The 24,184-nt window shown below is 36.9% G+C and overlaps 1 protein-coding gene across 12 annotated transcripts in view; it reads right to left on the reverse strand.

The window, feature by feature from the left end:
• Positions 1 to 24,184, reverse strand: part of LOC145693591 (uncharacterized) — a 506,014-nt gene that overhangs the window by 59,323 nt on the left and 422,507 nt on the right. For all 12 annotated transcript variants that reach the window (XM_081769709.1, XM_081769703.1, XM_081769706.1 and 9 more), the window contains 2 exons: positions 8,020 to 8,208; positions 5,489 to 5,624 (listed from right to left, as the gene is read on the reverse strand). In XM_081769709.1, coding sequence (XP_081625835.1) covers positions 5,489 to 5,624; positions 8,020 to 8,208 — 325 coding nt within the window. The remainder of the gene's footprint in view (positions 1 to 5,488; positions 5,625 to 8,019; positions 8,209 to 24,184) is intronic.

The raw sequence follows: 24,184 nt of genomic DNA on the forward strand, positions 1-24,184 counted from the left end.
ATTAGTTATTTGTCTTAAACTAGCAAAGGACCCATTGCCGGCAAGTTTTCGTTTCCCCCTCCTCTTCTTTCATACAGAATTCGTTTAAAACTCGAAGTTTCGCGCACGAAATTCGAATATCTCGTACGGAAACCTTAGTGAACGACCACCACGCCCTTTTTTTCATTCTATGTCAAGTATTAAAAAAACGTTTAAACACAAGTTCGATTATTTTAAAGGAAAAGTCCAAATACGGAGTTTCAAGTTTCCAATCTTCTGGGTTTCCGAGGTATGGATATCTTATTGTGATGACTGCAATACCCTTCCACGTCAAATTTCCCCAAATCCTGACTTAGTGGTATCTTACGTCACAAGTCTTATGCAACGTCCAAATTTTAAGTTTCTAGCTTAATCATTTGGTCTAGGTGTTGATCAGTCAGTCAGTCAGGACTTCTTTTATAGATAGAGATATATATACACAGACTATATATTGCATGCCAAGCAAAATAAATTATATATAAGCTTCAGTATATACTATGTAAGAATTAAAGGAATCTATATTTATGTGCAAACATTTTCAACTACAATGGATATTTTATAAGTATTCCTGCCACTTGGAAAGAATACAGGGTAGGATTCAAAAGTAATGAGCCTTCGTTCAAAAAGACAGATTTATTGAGCTGATCGGTACAACTGACTAATAGTCTTCAAAATAGCCACCTCCTGCATCAATGCACTTCTATAGGCGGCTTTTCCATGATTCAGAGGCTTCCCCGAAGGCCTGTTCCGGGATGGCTGCAAGGGTTGCCTTGACATTTGCTTTGATGTCCTCGATGGAGTCAAAACTTTTTGCTTTCAGTGCTGATTTTAAGCGTGGAAACAAGAAGCAGTCAGGACGCGACAAATCCGGATTGTAGGGAGGCTGGGGTACCACAGGAACGTTGACACGGACTAGGTAGTCGGTGTGTGACTGGGGGCGTTATCGTGGTGAAACTTCCAGCTGTCCTTGATGTTCCTAGGCTTGCGCGCAATGTTTCTTTCAGTCTTTTCAGTACTTCCTGGTAGTAAGCAGCGTTCACGGTCTGTCCGGGAGTGACAAACTCGTAGTGGACGATCCCCGTCACTCCGAAAAAGTTGATGAGCATGGTCTTTGTCTTCGATTTGCTCATCCGTGATTTCTTGGGACGGGGTGAGTTTGAGGCGCGCCACTCAGCGCTTTGTCGTTTTGTTTCTGGATCGTACTGAAAAGTCCAAGTTTCGTCGCCGGTTATCACTTTTTCGAGAAAGGCAGGATCGCCTTCGCACAATTGCAGCGGTTCTTCGCATTGGAGCACTCGGTTCCGTTTCTGTTCTTCAGTCAAAACTCTCGGCACAAGTTTCGCGCAGACTTTCTGCATGTGCAAGTCCTCGGTAACAATTCGTTTCACCGTTGTCTCCGATAAGTTCAGGGCTTCTGCCACTTGGTATAGACTCAAACGCCGGTCCGTGTTCAAAAACTCACGCACTCGCTGCACATTCCCGTCAGTATGGGCCGACCCCGGGCGTCCAGACTGGGGTTCGTCAGTCACCTCTTCCCGGTCCTCACGAAAAGCCTTAGTGCCACTTTTGACTTGAGAATAGGACAGACACTCAGTCCCAAACGCCTGTTGAAGCATGGCGAATGTTTCGGAAGGAGACTTGCTCAACGGGAAGCAAAATTTGATCGCGTAGCGTTGCTCTAACAAACTTTCCATATCGCCGTGTCACGCACCACCGTATAGGGGCTATTGTTAAGTCCGATGCTACCGCTCCGAAAGCTCGGAGCCAACTGACCTGCGTTGCGCTGTGAAGCCAACACCCACCACCACCGTCGCCGTCAAGCGGAGCGCACTGCAGGGTGCGCACGCGTCAGTATAAAGTAAGGCTCATTACTTCTGAACAGGGTTGGCAAAAACCATGGTTTTTATTGAAAAACCCCAAAACCCGTTTTTTTTTTTGTTTAAACCTGTTTTCTTTCTTTTTTTTTTTTGTTTAAACCAGGTTTTTTTTGGTTTAAATAATTTGCTCTATGTATATATATCACATATGGACAGAAATAAGTTTATTTCGTCTTGGTGTTATTATGCAACAACCGGGTTATACTGGAAGGGGTCACATAAGCTTAAAACTGAATCCAACCCCGTTTCTCGACTTACATCAGAAACAAATTGTCCTCCATTTGAACTCGAAACCGGGACTAATTGGCCACAAATGCGATACGTATGCCGACTCACTCACGAAGGACTCCTGATATGCTGTACTGATTTTTATATACCTTTAATATAATTGTCTAATTGTCAAGAGTCATTTGAGGACAGAAAGATGAACAGTTGCACAAGTGAAACCATCATACAGAATTACATATGGACAATTTCAAAATACTGCAGAGCACAGAATAACTAATTAAGTCCAAATTAGTTCACTATGACTTTTATTAGTCCAAGTTAAAGAAATATAACGACTTAATTTGCATATCAGTAAGAAAAGTGAATAAAGATAAGAATTATTTGAGTCCACTTTGGCTCTCATCCATTTATACATAAATAGATACCAAAGATACTTCTGATTTCAGTAAAATACCTTTCGTGAGGTTTGTATGACTCCCTCTCAAAATAATGCGCGGTATTTCGATGTATTTTATCAATAGTAAACATTATTAAAACGAAACAATATTTAGAATTTTTCTTTGATTGCAATTGCATAACAATAATAACAAACTATAAAAATATCAAAAAAGAAACATTCATAAACTAAAAAAAAAAGTTGCTTTTGTAGTATAACCTCTTTGAGTAATGAATGGGAAATTTAGGTCTGAATAAAATACGAATAATAGGCTATGCGGGAGTGATACGTGGTGACACAGAAATGTGTGTTCATCAAGATTTTACGAACACTTAACACTTTTACGAACATTTTTCGTTTTTGGTTTAAACCAGCCAACCCTGCTTCTGATTCCTACCCTGTAAGACAATTTGATTCTTTAGCAAGGTGGTACGTTCTTCCTGATGCTGTGTCTGAAAAGGCGTCACAGAAACAACTGTGATGCCAATAATATGAATAATGCTGGACCATTTGAGTGAATAAGTTTTACAGTTAATCCCCTTCATCAGCATTTGCTGTTTCACCAAACCCAGTACCAACCAAAACCAAACACAGGCCAAATACGGATTTGCACATAAACCATCATCACTATAATGTTCTAAATCCAATTCTGAAGTGATAGTGTAACAAACCAAAACCAAACACTTTGCCTTTCTGCACCAATTTTAGTGGCTCATAGGAGCACAAAGTGAGTACCTGAAATTGTTATTGCTTGACGAAATCTCTCACTCAATTCAACACCTAATGTCATCATATCGTACTTCGGCACAAAGAAAACTTCAATTTCTTTTGCTATCCAATGCAATTTTTGAACAAGAAACTCTTACACTAAATATTGCATCATGCCAGACTTGCCTTCTTTCCACGCCATAGCATGATTTTTACAGCAGTGGTTCCAACTGGTGTGTTGGGAAATTTTAGAATTTAAAAATCATTCATTTAATAATAAGCAAAATCAATTTTGATAGACTGTACCGGTCGATCAGCGGCAGTAGTAATGCTCAATGCTACCTACAGTCACTACTTTATGGAAACTTACAGTCTTATACTATCATAATTTCTATTGTTATGAATAAAAAAAATCGAGTGTGTCGCGATGTTATGGGTGTCAAATAGTATCGTCAGAAAAAAAAAGGTTGGAAATCACTGCACCAAGTTTTATTTTTCTATTTACGTTTGCGGAAACAATTCCAAAGAAATTACACTCGCAAATTCTACAAGCCATGTCCAAAAATGCACTAAAAACTTATTAGCAATGATCAATAAAACGCTTTTCAATAATTACATACGATTCGTATGCACATGAACTGATTGGAAGTTTTTTTTTTTTATTATTATTATTTATTTAAACAAAATGTGAATTTCTTTGAAATAAGAGGAACCTACACTTTAATTACATCATATAAAGGGTATTTCAGTCAATTAGTCTCTTTCTCATTTTATTACTGTGATCAAATGAATCAACGTATACACATAACCAAAGCATCACTGCAATGAATACTGTTCTATGTTTCATTACTGATGAACAGAATATATGATATGTTCAATGCGCCCCGCACGACTGTTGTGAACCTCCCGCATGTTAATCGTGAAGTTCTGGAAAACCCGTCTACAGATATCTCTATCGACAAATGTGCAGCAATCAATGATCACAGTCTGCAAATCTTACAGTATACCAGGAGCTCTAGCGAACACTTTCTCCTTCAGAAATCCCCAATGAAAAAAATCGCAGGTATTCAAATCAGGGGTAGTGGGTGACCAGGAAAATCCGCAATCAAAGAGCGCCGGAAGTCGATTTGACTCGATCCTGGAACTTGCAATGGAGATAACTGAGGTGTGTGAGGTCTAGTCCCGTTCTGTTGGAACCACTGTCGACGCAAGGAAAATCTTTTCCTTGTAATTCAGGAAGAAAAAAAGGTCTCCAACATTTATTGATAATTTTCCGCAGTAACGTGTCCATCGAAGAAGGAACCAATCAAATCGTTGATTGATCGTGCACTACCTTACTAACAGTTTCGTCAGGTGAAGGCTGAATACGTGTGGAGTTTGTAGTCCCCAGAAACAAACATTTTGTCTGTTTACGTCTCCTGTGAGATGGAAGTACGCTTCATCTGTCATCTACAGTTTATCCAACACATCAGGATTTTCTATCATGTGATAAACGAATTCACGTGTGAACGTCTCCCTCTTAACACGCTTAGCGTTTGTTAGCTCCTGGAATATATGAATTTTGTAGAGAAACATCTGGAGATTTTGCTGAACAATACGTCAGGTGCTGGTCAACGATACATTATTTTCCACAGACAAACGTCTCAAGGATTTCTTCGTTGGAGAGTCCACAACACTGAGACGAATGATCTTGATGTTTCCAGGTGTGCGAACGCAAGCCTTGTTCCCGCCTTTTTCCTTTCCTGTCACGCTTCCCGTGGCACGGAATTGTTTCAGAAACTTTTTGATTACCGTTTTATCCGGAGCACATGAACACTTATATTCCTTCTTGAACATTCTCTGCACAGTACTGAGCGATTTCGTTTCAAGATACCACTGTACAACACGCGATTTCTGTTCCATCATTAAGGGCGGCGCCATTTTGAAGTAGGTATAGGTTTCAAGTGTTGCCAGATGTCAAAACAAACCTTGAATTCCAGTGTACATAACAATATCACTCATAGCACTCCATTACATTTCGTTTAGTCTCAGTAATAAAATGAAAAAGGGACTAATTGACTAGAAACATCCTGTATTAAGAATTTAATTCACGACTTGTGTCAGTAGGTGAGTATTAAGTCAATATTAAGTAGGTTTTGAATTCACTAAATCTCTTAATGATGTACTCTAAAACGAAAATGCCACTGTCAAAGAAATATAACTCGATCTTTAAATACATTACCTGTATGCTTTGCAATATGCCGTTTCAATAACTTCTTTACTGTAAAGGACTTATTGCAATGTGGACATGGCAGTCGGTTAGATGAGACTTCTCCAAAACATGAATGTGTCAGTAAATTTTCTTTCCTTGCGAATACCTGCAACGGAGTATTTCACTTATTGTTAGTACTCAACGTACTTTCATACATAATAAAATACAAAGATCAACATTAATCTATTTACTACAATTATTGTATTTTCATATGAGCATGTATCTCCTTGTCATTCCTCACATCTGTGTTTATTTAAAACAGTAAATGATAAATTCAATAACAGAAAGTTTTTGCAGTATATTGCAGTATGCAGTATTCAATACAAAATCACGAACTTCAAGACCGCGGAAATTATTATGGTATACAACTGCAAAATCCAACACCTACAATAACTCACCTTTAGTAAGATTATGTTCATTATAGAACAATATAGCTGAAAGTACTGATGACTTCGACTTAAGTTTGAAAGAAAAAATATTTAAGGAATTATTGAGCAGGTATTTGTGCGAACTTAAGTTGAATAGAAAAACTAATTAATATTATGTATTACTATATTAACTGCGATAATCATATTTAATTGTTTTCATGCTTTTTTATAATGTACAATATTCACGGCAAACATATGAATGTGTTCAATATAAAATGTACGAGATATATACGTTGTATGTCGTGCATATATATTTTGTATAGTAAAACTATTCATGGTTTAGGATTGATTATTTTAACAAAAGGGACACTGACCAAAGCTTAAAACCCACTTTATTTTAAATTATAATTTGTAATTGTTTCGGATATCTAGCATATCCTTCTTCAGACACTATCAAAAATAAATGAAAATACAGACATCTTTTTTTTGTCTGTATTTTCATTTATTTTCGATAGTGTCTGAAGAAGGATATGCCAGATATCCGAAACAGTTACAAATTATAATTTAAAATAAAGTGGGTTTTAAGCTTTGGTCAGTGTCTCTTTTGTTAATATATTTTGTATGTATAAATATTGGTATATGTACATGCATATATATGTATTATGTATGTAAGACTATATATAGAATTAGAATATTAGTTTATAGTTCATAAGATGTATGCATTGATCTATGGAATGTCCGCATACAAAGTTATGTATTGTATTTGCTCATTGCTAGTTTAATATTTTTACCATTTTCACTTTTATTATTTTCATTTATAAATTTCTATTTTACTTATTATTATTATATAATGTAATCAATTATGTACACCTCCTATAATTGGAGAGATTTCTCTGTTGGAGGAAATAAATAAATGTCCCTTTACAGCCACAAGTGAAGGAGGTCTTGGCATAAATCGGCAAGGGGTCCCATAAAGCGAAGATTTTTTTGATATCTCTTGCCGTTTGCAAGATTTGAACCTACTTCCGGTTGGAGTTTCTAATTCATGTATGATCAGTGTTTTCTTCCTTCTTGCATGCAGTATGTACGAGTAATAAGCAAATACATTACATACACAATAATTACAATGTCAGTGATATATGGTATTCATTGGGCAAAACATTCCAAAGATTCATTTTAGCCTGGAGAAATGGGTATACTTCGTTTTTCATTACAATTTGGAAATGAAACGAATGCCGGAGATATAGTAACCCCGTAAACAAATGTGTAGTGTTGGAATGTATAACTCGTAGGATACGATGCTTTACTTTTTAAAAAAATCAACACTTCCAGTGTACCACTAAAAACGTATAAAGAAATAACGGCCATTTTTTAAATATTCGGTTAGAACTGAACAATCTACACAAAAGCAATCGATCAGTGAAATCAGCCTCTTTCTAGAGCTTGTAGTTTCCGAGATATCATTGTCGAAAGAACTGGCCACGAACAAATAAACTTTTCTTGACCACAAACATATAAACCTAGCATTTTAATATATAGATAATAGGGATGGCCAGAACCAGTTCCTGTTGGAACCGGCTTTCAGGTCTGAATGGATCCGGTTCCGGAACCGGTTCTTCGGATCCAGGTCTGGAACCGGTTCTAAAAACAGAACCGGTTCCGCTGGAACCGAAACTTTGTGACCATCCCTACGCTAAACCCGAGCTGCTGGCAAGCTGTGAACAGTATGCTAGATGAAATGGTGGAAGCAACAGGCAGGCGCCCAGGCGACGGCAGCTTGTCTCATTTGGCTAAATAAACTGGGTAACTGGCAAACTCATTGGCTAAACAGATCTGGAACCGGGTTTTCGGATCCAGGTCTGGAACCGGTTTCTAAGATTCGGTTCTGGAACCGGGTTTTCGGATCCAGGTCCGGAACCGGTTCTGAAAACCGGATCTCCGAGAACCGGTTCCGCCGGAACCGGAACTTTGTGGCCACCCCTAATAGATAATCTACGCAACTCAGTTTCTTATACACAAAGTTTCGCCACAAATTTCATACAACACTGATCAAAAATAATCTGACCAGGAATTTTTTCTCGATCTCTCATTCTCAAGTGCTCAAATGAATCGTAACGCATAGTTAATACTTACAGCCAAACAAGAAACACATGTAAATTCCCCCGTATGCTTCCGCAGGTGTCGGTACAGGTATTCAGACTTGTGGAATTCTTTGTTGCATATATCACAGTTGTACGGCGGCCCCAACATTAAAGGATCAAAAGTTTCTTCACTGGAAGACTCCACATCTTTTGATTTATCTACAACTAAATTATTGTTATCCTGTAATAAAACAAAAACTTGAACTAAGTAACATACAAGTGAAAACTGAAGTGAAAGAGCGTTTTCACTTTTGGGAAGCTATTAAATCTTTACATTATAGAAATTCAGATCTGGATGACTAATAATCGAAATTAAAAAAAAAAGATCTTATTTCATCAGCTTGCAACAAAGGTGTCTTTACCAGAAAAGTAAAAGCATAATAACTACACTAAAATGAAATACGTGAGATTATTCGCTTGAGAGAAAATTTTCAAAAAAGAAAATGAAATGAAATCTTTCAGTTTAAGGTCCCACCATTGTGCCCTTTAGGCTAAGGGAGACGATGATTAAAGCAAGTCAATGATGATGGAAGAATTGTGGAATGAGAAAGTGGGAGGAAACTGCAGTACCCGGAGAAAAAACGACAAATACGATGTTGTCCACCATCACAAACTTACTTGGCCGAGGATCGAACGAGGGACCCCCACGCACCAGGGGATAAGCGCTCTACTACTGAGCCACCGTGCCCCTTAGTTTCAAAAAAGAGAAGAGCTAGGAGGGCCATCTTGGAATACAACGTCACGTGAAGTGTTATCACGATGTAAGTAAGTGAAAATGAATAGTTGAAGAAACTAACGTGGTGGCTAGGAGAGGGAAGAAAAATGTATAATACAGGGGAAAGAACTCAAAGAACAAATACATCTAAAGGGTGGATCATTTACCTTGAGACACCCTCGTAACTTTTGAATGGATAAAAAAAAATTGAGTTTTACGTCCCACGGTTATGGCGGTTAGGCTAAAGGAGACGATGATAATCAGTAATGAACAAAATGGTGGAATGAAAAAGTGGGAGGAAACGGGAGAACCCCGAGAAAACCCACACACACGGTGTTTGTCTACCACAAAGTCCACTTGGCGGGGGCTGGGATCGAACCCGGAACCCCAAGCACCAGAGGTGAACGCTCTACCACTGAGCCATCGCGGCTCCTTTGAATGGATAAATCCGATGAAATTTTGTAACCTGGAAATATCGACAAGATGTCACGTTTCACATACTTTACTACATCACAAGATTAACAGTGTTTTTAACCCAACAGTCGTTATTTTTTTAATGGCACTATATGATTATTACGCATTACAAATCTGTGCGTTAAACTAAAACTTACTTGAATGATACATTTATTATTCAGTGTTACAGTGCTACGTTACAAATATTCATAAACATTTACATTCTGAACATCCCTATACAGCAATAACACAATCGAGACGGGCGTGCCAATGTACATCGGAATTACCTTAATGTCGAATTATATGACCTTTATAAGACATATTTCTAATGAACAGAAAAAGTTACAAGGGACTGAAAAATTTTGCTTTCTTCACACTTTTTTTTTTCTTTTTTTATCGATAAAGTTCTTACATAAGTATCACGTCCAATCACATGGATTATTTTTAATAAACGTGAAGATCATAAAGTTTACAGCACCTTGGTATCTCAACCCGTCCCAGAGATATGAAAAACATGCGTAGAGATTGCTATACTGCTTAAAATGGCGTAGTTGTGGGGGAATGTTGTTGCTTTCGTCGTCTTCTATAACATTACAGCAACAGTTTTCGTTTGCTGTAACTGCAACAAGTACTTGTAAATATTGCACACTTATTAATATTCAGCAGTGTTGCATAGTTTAACAATATTCATCTCCCCGAAATGAATTGAGATACCAAACTGCATTAACCGGAATTACCAGGGTGTCTACTAAAATTCCAAAATGAAATTTCGAGACTTTTTCGTGACCTTTTCTTTACCAAACAATAAAATTTTATAACATTCTCAAGAGAAAATTTGGGTGGGACTTAGGCAGTATTTTCATGCATGCGATAGAAGCGTGCGTTGCTTGCGATTTGGTAGCGTCTAAACCCGACCATACACATTTTTGGTGGTGAATTTTGACGTTTTATAGAACAAAATTTTTCAGTCTATACTTATATTTGTACAGATTAAAAAAAATCGTTACTCAAAAACTAAATTTCGTGACTTTTTCTTGACTTTCATGACCGTTTGCTGATTTTATGACTTTCGTGACCGAATAACAGCCTGATCGTTTATTGAAAACCACCTATGAGATTGAATGTGATATTTATTGAAGAAAGCAAACCCTTTGAAAAGAAGTAAAATATTCAGGATTAGGATTAAGAACTAGATTTCTGGGCTTTCGGCATCTACGGCCATGTTAGCCCATCACGTATAAGGGATGACGTCCCTCGGCGATCATACTATCCGAAGAAAGGGAAGGAAAGAAGTGCCCTGGGACCTGTCTGTTAGGTAAGATTCTGATGTTTGCTTGGTGTTAATGAGGAAAATCTTCCTCAGGATGGCTGGCCTGGGAAAGTGTTTACACTTTTTTGTCCGTGTATCCACCGAAAATCGAACCCGACTAGAATATTCAATTCTTTGTAACTTTGTTCCTACTTTCTACAAATTAGTAATATCATGGCCTTAGTATTCGACGCTACGGTACATTCGATGTCCATTGACATGTCAAGTTTTATCTGCATTATTACTGTTGTAGAAAACTTCAAAATTTGTATTACGGGTGTTTGTAATCTTGTAGCGACCTTAGTTTGTAATACAATTATGATATTGCAAGTTTTAGTTTAACACGTAGATTTGAAATATGTATGTTATAACCTGATGTAGCGCTATTTAAAAAATACAACTGTAGAATATAGGGTGAAAATAATAAATGTTAGAAAGACAAAAGTCATGGTGATTGGAACGAAGGGGTAGATGTCAAATATAGATATGGGAGGAAGGGAGAAAATAGAAAAGGTGACTAGTTTTCGATACCTGGGTAGTATTATTAGTAATGATATGAAGTGTGAACGTGAAATAAAAGCAAGGATAGGAATGGCGAACGAAGCCTTTAGGAGGAAGAAATTACTATTTTGTGGGACCTTGAACAAAGAGTTGAGAAAAAGACTCATAAAATGCTACGTGTGGAGTATTGTGTTGTATGGGTCAGAAACATGGACATTTCAGTGAAATGATGAAAAACGACTGAAAGCTTTCGAAATGTGGGTATGGAGAAGAATGGAGCGAATTAGCTGGATCGAGTGGCAAACGAATGAGAGGGTGTTCGAAATAGTAGGAGAGAAAAGAACAATTTTACATTATTAAGAAAAGCAAGAGGAACTGGTTGGGACATTGGATAAGAAGGAATTGTATCATGAGGGACGTGCTAGAGGGTATGGTAGCAGGAAAGAGGGAGGAGCAAAGGAAACTACAATTAATAGACTATATCAAAACGAAAAAAAAAAGTACTTGAAGGCGAAGAGATTAGCGAAAGACCGTGGAGCATGGAAGTTTCTCAGTTGCAGCAAGTGACCTCCAATAAAAGCAGAATACTGATGATGATGATGACGACGATGACTGTATGTTGAGTTCGCAACACTGTTAATCGGGGATATTGCAGAATATGTTAAACAATGTCCCTTTAAGATATTTGCAATTACAAAATTATAAAATTTCATTTATTTCTATCAATTAGTTTAAAAATTACGAGGGTGTTTCAAAGCATCAATCATAGTCTACCTTATAATAATTAAAAGATTAAAACATGAAAAATGGGAGATAAGGCAGAACGAGTTTTTGATGTGAAGGAAGACCTCTGTTTATGCTTCATCGACTGGGAAAACGCTTTCGACCGGGTAAATTGGACAATACTTTTGAAAATACTTAAAGAAATCGGAGTCAACTGGAGAGACCGACGACTCATTCGGAACTTGTACATAGGACAACAAGTGAAGCTGCGTTTCAATGAAGGAAAAACCAATAGTGTGGAGATCGGAAAAGGAGTCAGACAAGGGTGTAGTACGTCGCCACAATTATTCAACATTTACAGTGAATATTTAATGAAGGAAGCATTAATGGGAATTGGAGATTTCAAGATTGGAGGGCAGATCATTAACAAGATCAGGTATGCAGATGATACAGTTATTATAGCTAGAACCGAAGAAGGATTACAGGAGATGATTAACAAAATAGTTGACACCGGAAAACTATATGGAATGGAAATCAACATCGAAAAGTCGAAAGTCATGAGAATATCCCGAGGAAACGCGTTCTTACGGGTCAGAGTAGAAGAAAGAGAACTTGAAGAGGTCAAGAATTTCAAGTATCTGGGAAGTATTTTAAAACGAGACGCTTACTGTACCAAAGAGATCAGGTCAAGAATTGACATAGCTAAAGAAGCATTCAACAAGAAAAGATCACTCTTAACTAGCAACCTCAATACTGGAGTTAGGAAGAAGTTGGTCAAGTGTTATATCTCGAGCATTGGACTGTATGGTTCTGAGACTTGGACATTACGGAAGTTAGAAAAGAAATATTTAGAGAGCTTCGAAATGTGGCGTTGGAGGAAGATGGAGAAGATAAAATGGACACAGAGAGCTACAAACGAAGATGTTTTAAAACGGATAGGAGAGAAGAGGACACTTCAAGCCAGCATCCTTCGTACGAAGACCAATTGGATTAGACACATCTTGCGAAGAAATTGTCTTCTTTATACCGCCATAGAAGGAAAGCGAGGACTAGAAAGAACACAACTAATCGATGATTTGAGAACGAGAAGAAAATATTGGGAGTTAAAAGAGGATCGAAAAACGTGGAAGAAATATTTCCAGGCCTAAATCTAAAATTGGAGGAAAAAAAAAAAGTGTCCCAGGATCTGCCGAAAGGCAGAATACTGAATAATAATAAGGCAGAAAGAAAAGTGTTGAGAAATAATTGGTGAAGACAAGGAAAGAAGTAATGATGAGAAACCGAGTGAGTGTAGTACTACAGATGGTTAAGATCAGGATTCGGGGAGAGGGATTCGAGGACAGGATGATAAGTTCTCTGTGACCGACATGGAAAAGTCAGAGGGAAGAATACTTAAGGAAGGGTGGTCAAATGAACTACTGTGGAGGTTTGTGTTCTGGGACAGGTACCTGGGGAATTTGAGGGCTGCAAGAATACTGTTGATGCGGATCAAAGGGAGAACAATAGACACAGCCATATATTACTAACAAACAATTCAATCTTGCCAAAATCCATCACTATAGTTCTCTACTTCTAACTTTCTTATCCAATAGCATTCCAGTCTGCATTACTTACAGAAGCTAATGAATTTTGCTTACCATGTCGCTAAAATTTAAACAGCTCTTCCAACCCATCCTAAAGCGTTTATCAAAGACCTCCCCCCAGGAATATTACAGGAACTGATCAGTTGAAAGATTACACACCTCAATCAAAGAAACCAAGATTTGTTAAACCTGTCCTATTTCTACAGTAATTTGATCTTACAACTATTCTTCAGAAACATCACTCTCTACCGTTCCGGTAGTTGCAGTTGCTACACTAATTTGCTCCCTTAATGTACTCCCATGCGCAAAAAAAATTGCGCGTATACTGTAACTGAAGATTTTTCGTATTTATTCCATTTTCCTTACGTTTATAGGTAAAATTCAGTTATTAGTATGTGGAGATAATAGAAAGCAATCCATCTAAGGAGATATTTCCAAAAAATATAATAAAATAATAAAAATATAAGCAAAAAACAAAATTATGCTCGGTTTTGTGTATACTGGCAACGATGATTTCTAGGGATTTTTCAGTAGCAGAGCATGTTTGCGGAGGGAATTCAGTAGGGAAGTCGAGGAGTTGGATAGTGGACTAAAATGTTGCATTTATTGGTTAAAACCTAGTGTGCAGATTGCCTGCCAAATATAAATTAGCTTCTGTAACTAAGATGTCGTACGAAAATATAGAATTAAACAGAAAAACTCTTATCTTAAGGTTCGAAGCGATACGGACCATGGTTATGAAGATTATTTCTTTAAAAAAAAAGAGCCAACACCACGTAAACTCCGTGGTTAGGTGGATAGTGTGGCGGACTTGTAGTTATTTCATTATTTTGACACCACATCGAATCCCATCCCATCCCAATTTTTTTTAACAAAACATTATAGGAAGTGTATAATTTTCATGTTAATAAGAACCGAAACAATATAATAAGGAAATAATTTATTGATAGTATCCTTTAATCGACGTATTTATTCTGTATTAGAATACGTGTACTATTGGAAACAGTTATTGTTTTTAGTTTATAGTCTTGTATGTTACTTCCCGTTCTTGAACAGCAGACAACTCACTTCGGGTTTGTGTGTCTGGAACAGGAAAAAGAACATACGCGACCTTGACAGCCTATCCAGTCTTACCCCTTGTTACATCGACCTGATGTTAAATTATCGTTTATGTGTGTGTGTGCTTGTGTTTTTTGCTTTTTAGAGTATTGACTTTCTCTATCTCTTTTTTTTTTTTTTCATATCCACAAGTGCAAGAATGCTTTCGTTGAACGTAACTAAATTATACAGATCTATGTATGCGGAACACGAATATTTCCAAAAGATAGCATGAATATGAACGATAATCATACCATATTTCTACATTATATAGTAGCGTGAAAAACTGATATTAAAATGATGTAACAAACAGGCATAAGTTTTTTTTTCTAGCATGGCAACACATTAAACGTAACTCATTAAATTTTGGGAATTACAAATTATCACCTTACGTGTCGTATTTCTATTCTTTTTCACGTTCAAGCGACGAAAGAAGAAATTGTAGTAATAGTGATAAAAATCGAATTCGAGATTTCAATGACTTCAAGTTTCACGTCCCCACATATCGAAAAAGTTATTTTGATGTCTGTCCATCTGTTCGTTTGTCGGTTCGTCACGCTTTTACATGCATTCAAATAGAGGCCATACTGTTCGACGTATATGGAACGAATTCTAGACGAATTTTTTATAACACTTTATCGTTTCGAATTCTATATCCTCCGACACCTAAAAATAAGGGTAGTTTACTGATGAATGAAAATTTAAAATAATTAAATTGTTTCAAAAACAGCTGTAAAGATTTTGCTTATTTTTTTTTTTTTTTTTTTTACAAGTATAGTATGAATCATTGCTCTGAAAAAAAAAATACATAAGGTGTAATTTACTGTATGGGATGCGTTTTTTCGATCAATTTTCTCAATCACATTTCATAAATAATTGTATCATTAATAACCTAACAATATGACACAACTCGCTCGTCCTGTAAACATTCAGAAGGGGTAGTTTACTCTTCTCCGACGATTTTCCCATTAACGCCTGACGCAATTTTGTTCATATTTCATATTTGTTCATAAATAAATGTTACATAAATAACCTAACGATATGGTATAATTCCATCATCCTAAAAAGCTAGAAGTGGTATATTACTTTTCGGAGCAAGTAATTACCCTACGATTACCCTACGATTTTGTCGAGAATGACTCTGGCAATTTTGTTCGTATTTCATAAATAGCATAACTCGTTTGTCCTGAAAAGATACACAAGGGATATTTTATTCTTCGGGATGACTTTTTTTGACGATTTCGCAGAAAGTACTCAGACGCTTTTGCTCATAGTTCACATACAATTATTTCCTTAATAATTCTAATATATGGCATATGTTATTTCTAACAGAAATATAACCAATGGGTACTTTACTTTTGGACATAAGTTGCTTTGAACAAAGTTTTCCAAAACACATTATTTTGTTCGCATTTCCCAAATAAATGTTTCAGTAATAGCTGCAGCCTAACATGAGTCAGTTTAAGAAATTCGAGCGAGAAAAATCAGTGCGTTTCATCCGTACCCATTCTTAAATATGGAGGGCGCGGTGGCTCAGTGGTAGCCAGTGGGTGTAGCCGAACGGTCTGAGGCGTTAGGCTGATGATCGTAAGGTGAAGCCCATTGGGGGTTCGAGTCCCTCTGAAGAGCAAGGGTGGAATTTTAACTGTCCTTGATGTTTCTGTGTTCGTGTCCCTGTCGTGTCCAGTAGTCCTGAGAAGTGGTTAAAATAGAAAAAAATAGTCAGGAAGTTTAAAAATAAAGTGGTAGAGTGTTCACCTCTGGTGCTTGGGGTCCCGGGTTCGATCCCAGCCCCCGCCAAGTGAACTTTGTGGTGGACAAACACCGTGCTCGTGGGTTTTCTCGGGGTTCTCTCACTTTCTTCATTCCACCATTTCACTCATCTCTCATTATCACCGTCTGCTTTAGCCTAATCGGCATAACCGTGGGACGTAAAACTCAAAGAGTTCATTTCATTTTCATTCTTAAATATATTTTTAAATGTTACACCTAATCACAATTTTCCTAACAAAATCGAAACTTCTATTTAAATGTGCCTTGTTGTGGCCAAATGGTTCAAGTGCATTGGTTCTGGATTTGATTCCCGGTGAGAGTTAGTGTATTTTTACACAACGTTAAGGTATAGGTAATAAGTAGGTGCAAAGAGAAAAGTGTTTAAACAAGCTTAACCAAGCTAATGAATAATACAAAGAAATAATACAATATTACGAAATTATAGAAGAAAAGTTGTTAATATTAGATATTTGCGTGTGAGATATCCAAACGATGACTGTCAACTCCAAAGGTAAAAAAGTGAAACATCCAATACCAGGTTAATCAGTGGTCTCTAGGTAAAGCTATCCTACTAGGAAGTGATTGAGATACCAAAAAATGTTGTAATCGCTGAGAGACATGTTAGGAGCATACATTGGGTGAGAGACTTTAACTCATGAATAGTCTGCACCTTTTGTTGGTATATTGAAGTGCGTAGGTGGTGTGTGTTTGGCACATCGGGTTCCTTTGTTGTTAGTCGCAGCTTTCTAGACCGGATGCAGTTATTCCCGGTAGAAAATACAAGAAAATACACATTTCTATTACTATTAAGGTAAATAATTACACTCATTCCCTCAATGTGACACTTGTTTGTTTAACTGTATACAGACAGCTGATCCGTGGAAGAATCGTTCATAATAATAAATAAAATAAACTCGACAAATATTCTTGTAAATAATAGGTAAAAGTTTGCGTCACACTGTTCATTTTGCTGGGCACGCCAGTGTGCCACGTTATCCGGTTGTGGCACACTGGAATATAGGGTATGGCTTTCTAATTTTTCCCAACTATTTTAACTGCTTCAATTGAAATGAATTTATAATAATAAGAGAGTGAATTTAATCTTCTTACCCTTCGATTTAGAAATAAGGTCCGCTAGAATTGTATATGTAAAAAATAATAATACTCAGAATTTTATAGAGTAGTTTGTTTTATTCGAAATGACTTACTTCCTGCAACTGTTTGGGTTGGAATTATTTGAAGTCAAATCTTTAAGTTTTACGACCCACGGTTATACCAGCTAGGCTAAAGGACACGGTGATGAGAAATGAATGCAATGGTGGAATGAAAAAGTAGGAGAAAACGGGAGAACCCCGAGAAAACCCATGCACATGGTGTTTCTCCACCACAAAATTCACTTGGTGCGAGCTGGGGTCGAACCAAGGATCCCATGCACCAAAGGTGAACGCTTTATCACTGAGCTACCGCGGCCCCTCTGAAATTATTTATAGGAGAGAGTTACTACTTTATGAAAACTTGATATCGAACACATTTGTTTAAAAATACCAGCTTTTTGAGAAATATTGCTTAATATTCAGAAAAACCTGTCAATAAAATAATAATAATAATAATAATAATAATAATAATAATAATAATATTAATAATAATAATAATAACTATTATTATTATTATTATTATTATTATTATTATTATTATTATTATTATTAATTAGCTTAAATTAAAAACTCTCTGGACCTAGTGCATTGGCACAATTCCACGAATTAAAAAGAATGTGTTTACTTCTCATGTAAGTGTAGAAGGACTTAATCCCTGTTGCTTTCAATATACGAAGAAAGTGTCCAACTTTCAAATGATATGCTACATAAAATGCCCTATGCAACATAATGTAGTATAGAGTCATCATTTCAGGTTGCCTTAAGAACACTTTCGTTTTAGCAAGAAAGGAAGAAAATAGAAAATACTGAGTTTTAACCTAATAGAAAGTTTGCAGATTTAAGGGAAAATGCACAGAGTTGTTGGATATAAAATGTAGTTCGGATTAATGGAGTAAGACACCGTAAATAGTTTATTGTTTGAAATATACTGGGAGTGACCAAGCTATTACATATGGAAATATCGAAAGAGATACGTTAATGGTGTTAGTTGCAAACTGTTTTAGAAATGAAAAATTTAAGGAAATCTCTAAAACTCTGATATCACAGATCCAAGTTGACTGACTGTTAAGTAAAACTGCTAAATCTGAGTAAAGCAAAAAAAAAAAAAAAAAAGTATTAATGACCTGTGTTACAGTTTCAGACATATCATTCTCATATCAAAACTACGATAGAAATAAATTATGAATAAAGGTGAATTCACAGTTCTGGAATACCAACAAATGATTTTGCTAGATGTAAATTTTCGGAAAACTTTTTTAATAAGGCTTTAGATTTATTTTTTGTTTGTTTATTAGCTTCCCCATGCCGTAAACGTCGCCAACTCCTAGTGGCCCACTTGCCGGTAAATGGCGATCGTCGATATAGCGACGCGTCGAAGGATTGCCGCTAGTGTGCCACTAGTGGCAGGGTTTCGTCGAGTCAAAGCAGATATCTAGAATCGGGGGTATCGGGAAGAAAATATTTGCAACCCATCGCATTGACAGCAGAGGAAGATATCGAACTAACGGACAACGAGGAAGTTGAAACAATAATTAAGAAACTAAAAACTAAAAAAGCTCCAGGATTGGATGGTATAGTAAATGAGATCTACAAAAATAAAAAGGATATTTGGACTCCATATCTAACAAAATTGTTAAACACCCTACTTAAGAAGCAGATATTTCCCTCGTTGTGGAAAGAATCGAAATTGCTAATTTTGTTAAAAAGTTAGGATAAAGATTTAACAGAAGTGAGTTCTTACCGTCCAATCTGCCTTTTGAGAAACATCTCAAAATTATTAGAAAGGATAATAGCAAATAAAATTCGACGAAAGCATAGAAATATCGAAGATGATAGTTTACAATATGGTTTCAGAAAGGGAAAATCTACGGAAGATGCCTTAAATGCATTTGAGTATCAAGTTAAGGAAAGTAGCATGGAAAGAAAATATGCACTGGCCCTGTTTTTTTGACATAGAGGGAGCGTTTGATAACTTATGGACACCATCTCTCATTGAAAGGTTAAAAGAGCTAAATTTATCACAATATTTAGTAAATATAGTTAGGGATTACTTCTTGAATAGACAGATCATCATCCATGAAAACCTGGGAAATATCAAAGTTACTGCACAAAAGGGATGTCCGCAAGGATCGATCTTAGGACCATTGATGTGGGATTTGAAATACCAGCCGTGTTTAGAAAGACTAAACCAATTAGAGGAAACTGAACGAGTAATTGCTTTTGCTGATGATTTGGCTGTAATAATCTCAGCAAACTCTAGAATAGAATTGGAAAGAAAATCAGCACGAATTATAAACGAATTACTTGATTGGTGTGGAAAGTCTAAGCTAAAAATCTCTGAGAGGAAAACGAAATACATGATTTTTGGAAGTAAATTATTAAGAGGACCAATAATTAAAATAGGCAACAGTAAGATCGAGAGCGTATCAGTATTTAAATATTTAGGGATTATGATAGACGATAAACTGAATTTTGGAGAGCATATTAATTATGTTACTCAAAAGGGTCATAAAGTAACTACTAAACTCATTTCATTGGCTCAAACAAATTATAGGCTACCGAGAAAATTAATTAAGACTTATCAGGAGGTAATCCTAAGCGCCTCGATGAACTATGCTTCCAGCGTATGGGCACATTGATTATTAGAGAATAACTCATTAAAAGCAAAAATAAATCGCCCACAAAGAAACCTTTTAATTCGGCTCATTGGTGCCTTCAGCACGACACCGCACAGCGCGTTGTGTATTTTGATGGGTTTCAAACCAATGTATTTAACAGTAATCCAGAGAGCGGCAACATATTGGTATAAAAAAGGAAATTTAAATAAGACGAAAGAACTTTTAGGGACCAAAGCACAAAAACTCGATGAAATAGAAACACAAATTCAACAAAAATGGATGCAGGACTGGCAAGTAGACGAAACATCAAGAAGATTATTCACGTTTATTCCAGACGTTGGAACGCGACTCAAATGGAATTACTTCAATCCCAACAAAGAACTAATTCATTTCCTAACAGGACATGGTCCCTTTCCAACCCATCTTTATAGAATCAACAAAAAAGAACATGATAGCTGTGAATGTGGAGAACAAGGGACACCTGAACACAGTGTTCTGTGGTGCCCGTTCCTGGAGGAGTACTTGCGAATTCGTGACCAAATTAGACAGAAAGATATAAAAGCTATTTTGGAAGATGAAGAGGATTATAGAATCCTGGCACATGTAGCAGAGGAATACTCAGAACTATGCAGAAAACATTTTACAGAGAAAACACAAACTAAATGAACATAAAATATGGAAAACAGAATGAATGAGGATTCCTCCCTCCTGGACCGAAGGAAACTTCTGGAAGCGCTGGATCTCCGCGCCCCCAGAAAGGAGGTTGAGTGATGGTGTGTGAGTGCCTAGAGCATTCTCGGTCTTTGACTGGTAAGGAACTCCGGATGCTCTGGGAGCGTATGTGTGATGCGATGGTGACGGAATGAGTGTTAAATCTCGAGCCGTGGGAATAAATATACACTAATATGTAATAGAAACAATCATATAAAAATATCCCAATTTTGACATGAAGACTCGGAAATAGAGCATCATCTCGAAGCCGCTTCGCGATTCGGTTACGATAGCGTGCGACTTTCGGTCCGTGGGTACGCGGCGGCGGGACACAACTGACCAGGGCCCGCACTAAGTGCTCCGAGTGTGTCCTGGGCCTCATGTCGATACTCACGGTCCGTTTCTGATGTGTAGGATGAACCGAGATCAATGAATAATACAGCTACATCAACAAATACAGCCATAATCAAAATTTTAAAAAAATCAGTGAACCAACGTTATCGATATGACACTTAAATGCATTATAGAAAAGTGGTGTGTTAGTGAAGTGATGTGTAGTGTAGTGTTTAGTGAAGTGATGTGTATATAGTGATTATTAACCACACAGGGGAAACCGTGACACAGGAGAGGAACGCACATACAGGTGAAAATCATTTAGGTGAGAAACCAAGATTAGGAAGAGTATCAGCAGTCAGCACTAAGCAGACACCGAAGTTATCAGAGTGTGATAACAGGAATTTTTCGTGGTATTTAATAAACTCTTAAAATCAATAAGACGAAAATAGAAAATGTATGTTTTGGAAATATTAAACAATTGTCAACTTACTATATATGACAATTTAGGTAGTAACTAGATAGCAATCAAATTTGTTACGTAATGCGATAATAAAATTAGGTAGGAATTAGATAGTAATTTAATTCTTGTTTAGTTAGTTAATATTGATTAGATAGCTCAAGTCCTTTTGTTTTTCTTTTCGTTTTTCTTTTTGTTTTTAAAATTTTGTTTTGTTTTATTTGTTGTTCATTGTTGTTGGATGTTGAGTGTTGTGGTCTCGTCCTTCCCACCGTTTTCCTTGTTCCCTGTCTTCTTTCCAATTATTGCAAATAAAGGATGATGAAAAAGGCTAAAGAAAAACAAAATGCGATGATGATAGCCCGTTTCGGTTAAAGTCTTCAGATGCCGAAACTAAAGAGGCAGATCTGAGCATTAAAAAAAAAAAAAAAAAAAAAAACGGGGGTATTGAAGTTACCACCACGTAAGAACGAGGACTTCATTTTGGTCCACGCTCGTTTGATTTGTCACGGAGAATCGTAAAGGGGCCAACATGAACTATCACCAGTCATGTGCATGCGGTTATTATTATATATTATTTTTCGCTGACGAATTGTTATTATAAGGAGAATACTTGAACTCCGGGGGTCAAGAGTAACTCCTGCCTTTACATCATGAAGTGAAAAATCTTGAGATGGGTGCGTATAATTGTATGAATTTAGTTGGCAACTGTCGCCGATCACTAGCAAGTGAATATGGGAGAACTATGAAAAAAGTAAATAGACGCTTGCCATTTTGTTATAAAATTACATGACGAGTGCATTTGATCTGATTCCAAACAGTTATCTTCAAATATACACGGTTAAAGGAACACTCTGATTAGAAATATTAAAAAGACTTCAACGATTTATCACTCTACAAGCTGTGTCTTCATAGTCGCTTCCGTGGCGAGTTCGGAAGATTACGCAACTAGTAACCCTAATGGGGCGTTTACACTTAGTCGATTTGCGTTCGATTCAGTTGAATTGACGTCACTTTCAACTTAATCGACCGTGTAAACGGCACTTCAACTTAATCGCTTGTTGATCGAAGGCGACTAATCGACTGGCAACTGAATTGAAAGACGTTCTATTTTCTGTGGTTGAAATAATTGAACACATCCATCGATCTGATTCGGCCTAGTTGCTTCGATTTAGTAGCAAATGCAGCGAGTCGATTTAGTCGTGCGACTAAATCGACCAAGTGTAAACGCCCCATTAGGTTGATGGTTCACGCCCAGCTCACGGCACTTTTGTTTTATTTTTTAAAAAATGTTTTTAGACACCTTGATGCAAAGAAATTACGCATATAGGCGATTTAACGTATTTTAGGGGAATAATTTTGTGGTTCGTTGGCGTCCCGTCGCTTCTCTGCCGGTGGTGGTATAATTTTCAAAACGGAAGTGTTACCAATTTTTGGCTGCGGGACCGCCAATTTTTGGGGACATGTCACTAGTTGCCTATCGGTGGTCCACCGACGCTTACGGCATGGGATTTTCCCCTCACGAGTGAGGCAGATTGTAATCAACCAAGAGTGTTTTGGAAAAATGGGAAACATCTTCCGACTTCGACTTCTGAATAATACGTTTAGGATCAAGTCGAATCAAGGCTGCGCCACGGGAAGGTAGAACAAGTGAGGCAATCGTTCCAAGCACTACGCTCGAGAGCTTCCGTCTCATTCAAGACTTAGACTATTCAGGAAAAGTAACAAGTTTATTACTTGTAATTCATTCTTTGAGTCAAAGTATTTTACAATAAACCATCGTTTTGTAAGATATTTTTACGATTGTATACTATTAATTTCGAAAATTGTACTCATAATATAATTTCCCATCATGGATTTGAAAAAATCAAAGTTGGAACAAAGAAAGATCTTCGATCCACATGTCTCTTCATGTTTGATATGGAAGTCTCATCTTCATTATTGACCCTTAATTTATTTTAGTCCTAGGCAACGCGAATCGACGGGATGGCTCTAAGTGAAAACATTCATTTAGATGGTTAAGTAATCAGGAAATTCCTGCTGTTATTTCACGAAACACAACAGATCTTGAGGGAAAAAAAAAATTGCTTACCAGGAGGAGGGAGTAAATCATCTGCATACGTTTTCTTAACTAGGAAGAAGGCAAGGGCGCCGATCCTGGGGGGCCGGGCCCGCCCAAAGCTCATGTAGGCCACCTTTGTATTTATGAATATACAATATTTGGCATAATTTGAGTGTAATTTGTCTTAAAATCCTCATATATATATATATATATATATCTTCTGCATCTGAATGCCCCCCCCCCCAAATTTACAGAGAAATTGGCGTCCTTGGAAGGTCTAGTGAAATGAATAAAAATGTGATGACGTAATACTTGAATAACTCTATCTAATGGAGGAAAGTAAATTAGTATTCAACACTTCTTTCAATTTTAAGCATTTCAAAGATTCTCGTAATAGCGTCCCGGATTTGCATTTTTGAAGTACGGGAACTTTATCTATACCTTAACGTGGAAATCGGTTTCGGACCATGCACTTAAGCCGCTTTGCCATAGAGGCACATAGGAGTTTTTCTTTCGATTTCCTTAGGAATATTGCGAATGGTATGACTTAAAACAATGTTTAAAAAAGAATACACATCGACACAATAAGATGATAATCTGATACCTAGGAAATATATTCAATTGTTTTTAATTTGTTCTCACGCGACCAAAACAGTACTTACGT

The sequence above is a fragment of the Thermobia domestica genome, chromosome 8, assembly GCF_964235325.1.
Source record: "Thermobia domestica chromosome 8, izTheDome1.hap1.1, whole genome shotgun sequence".
NCBI lineage: Eukaryota > Metazoa > Arthropoda > Insecta > Zygentoma > Lepismatidae > Thermobia > Thermobia domestica.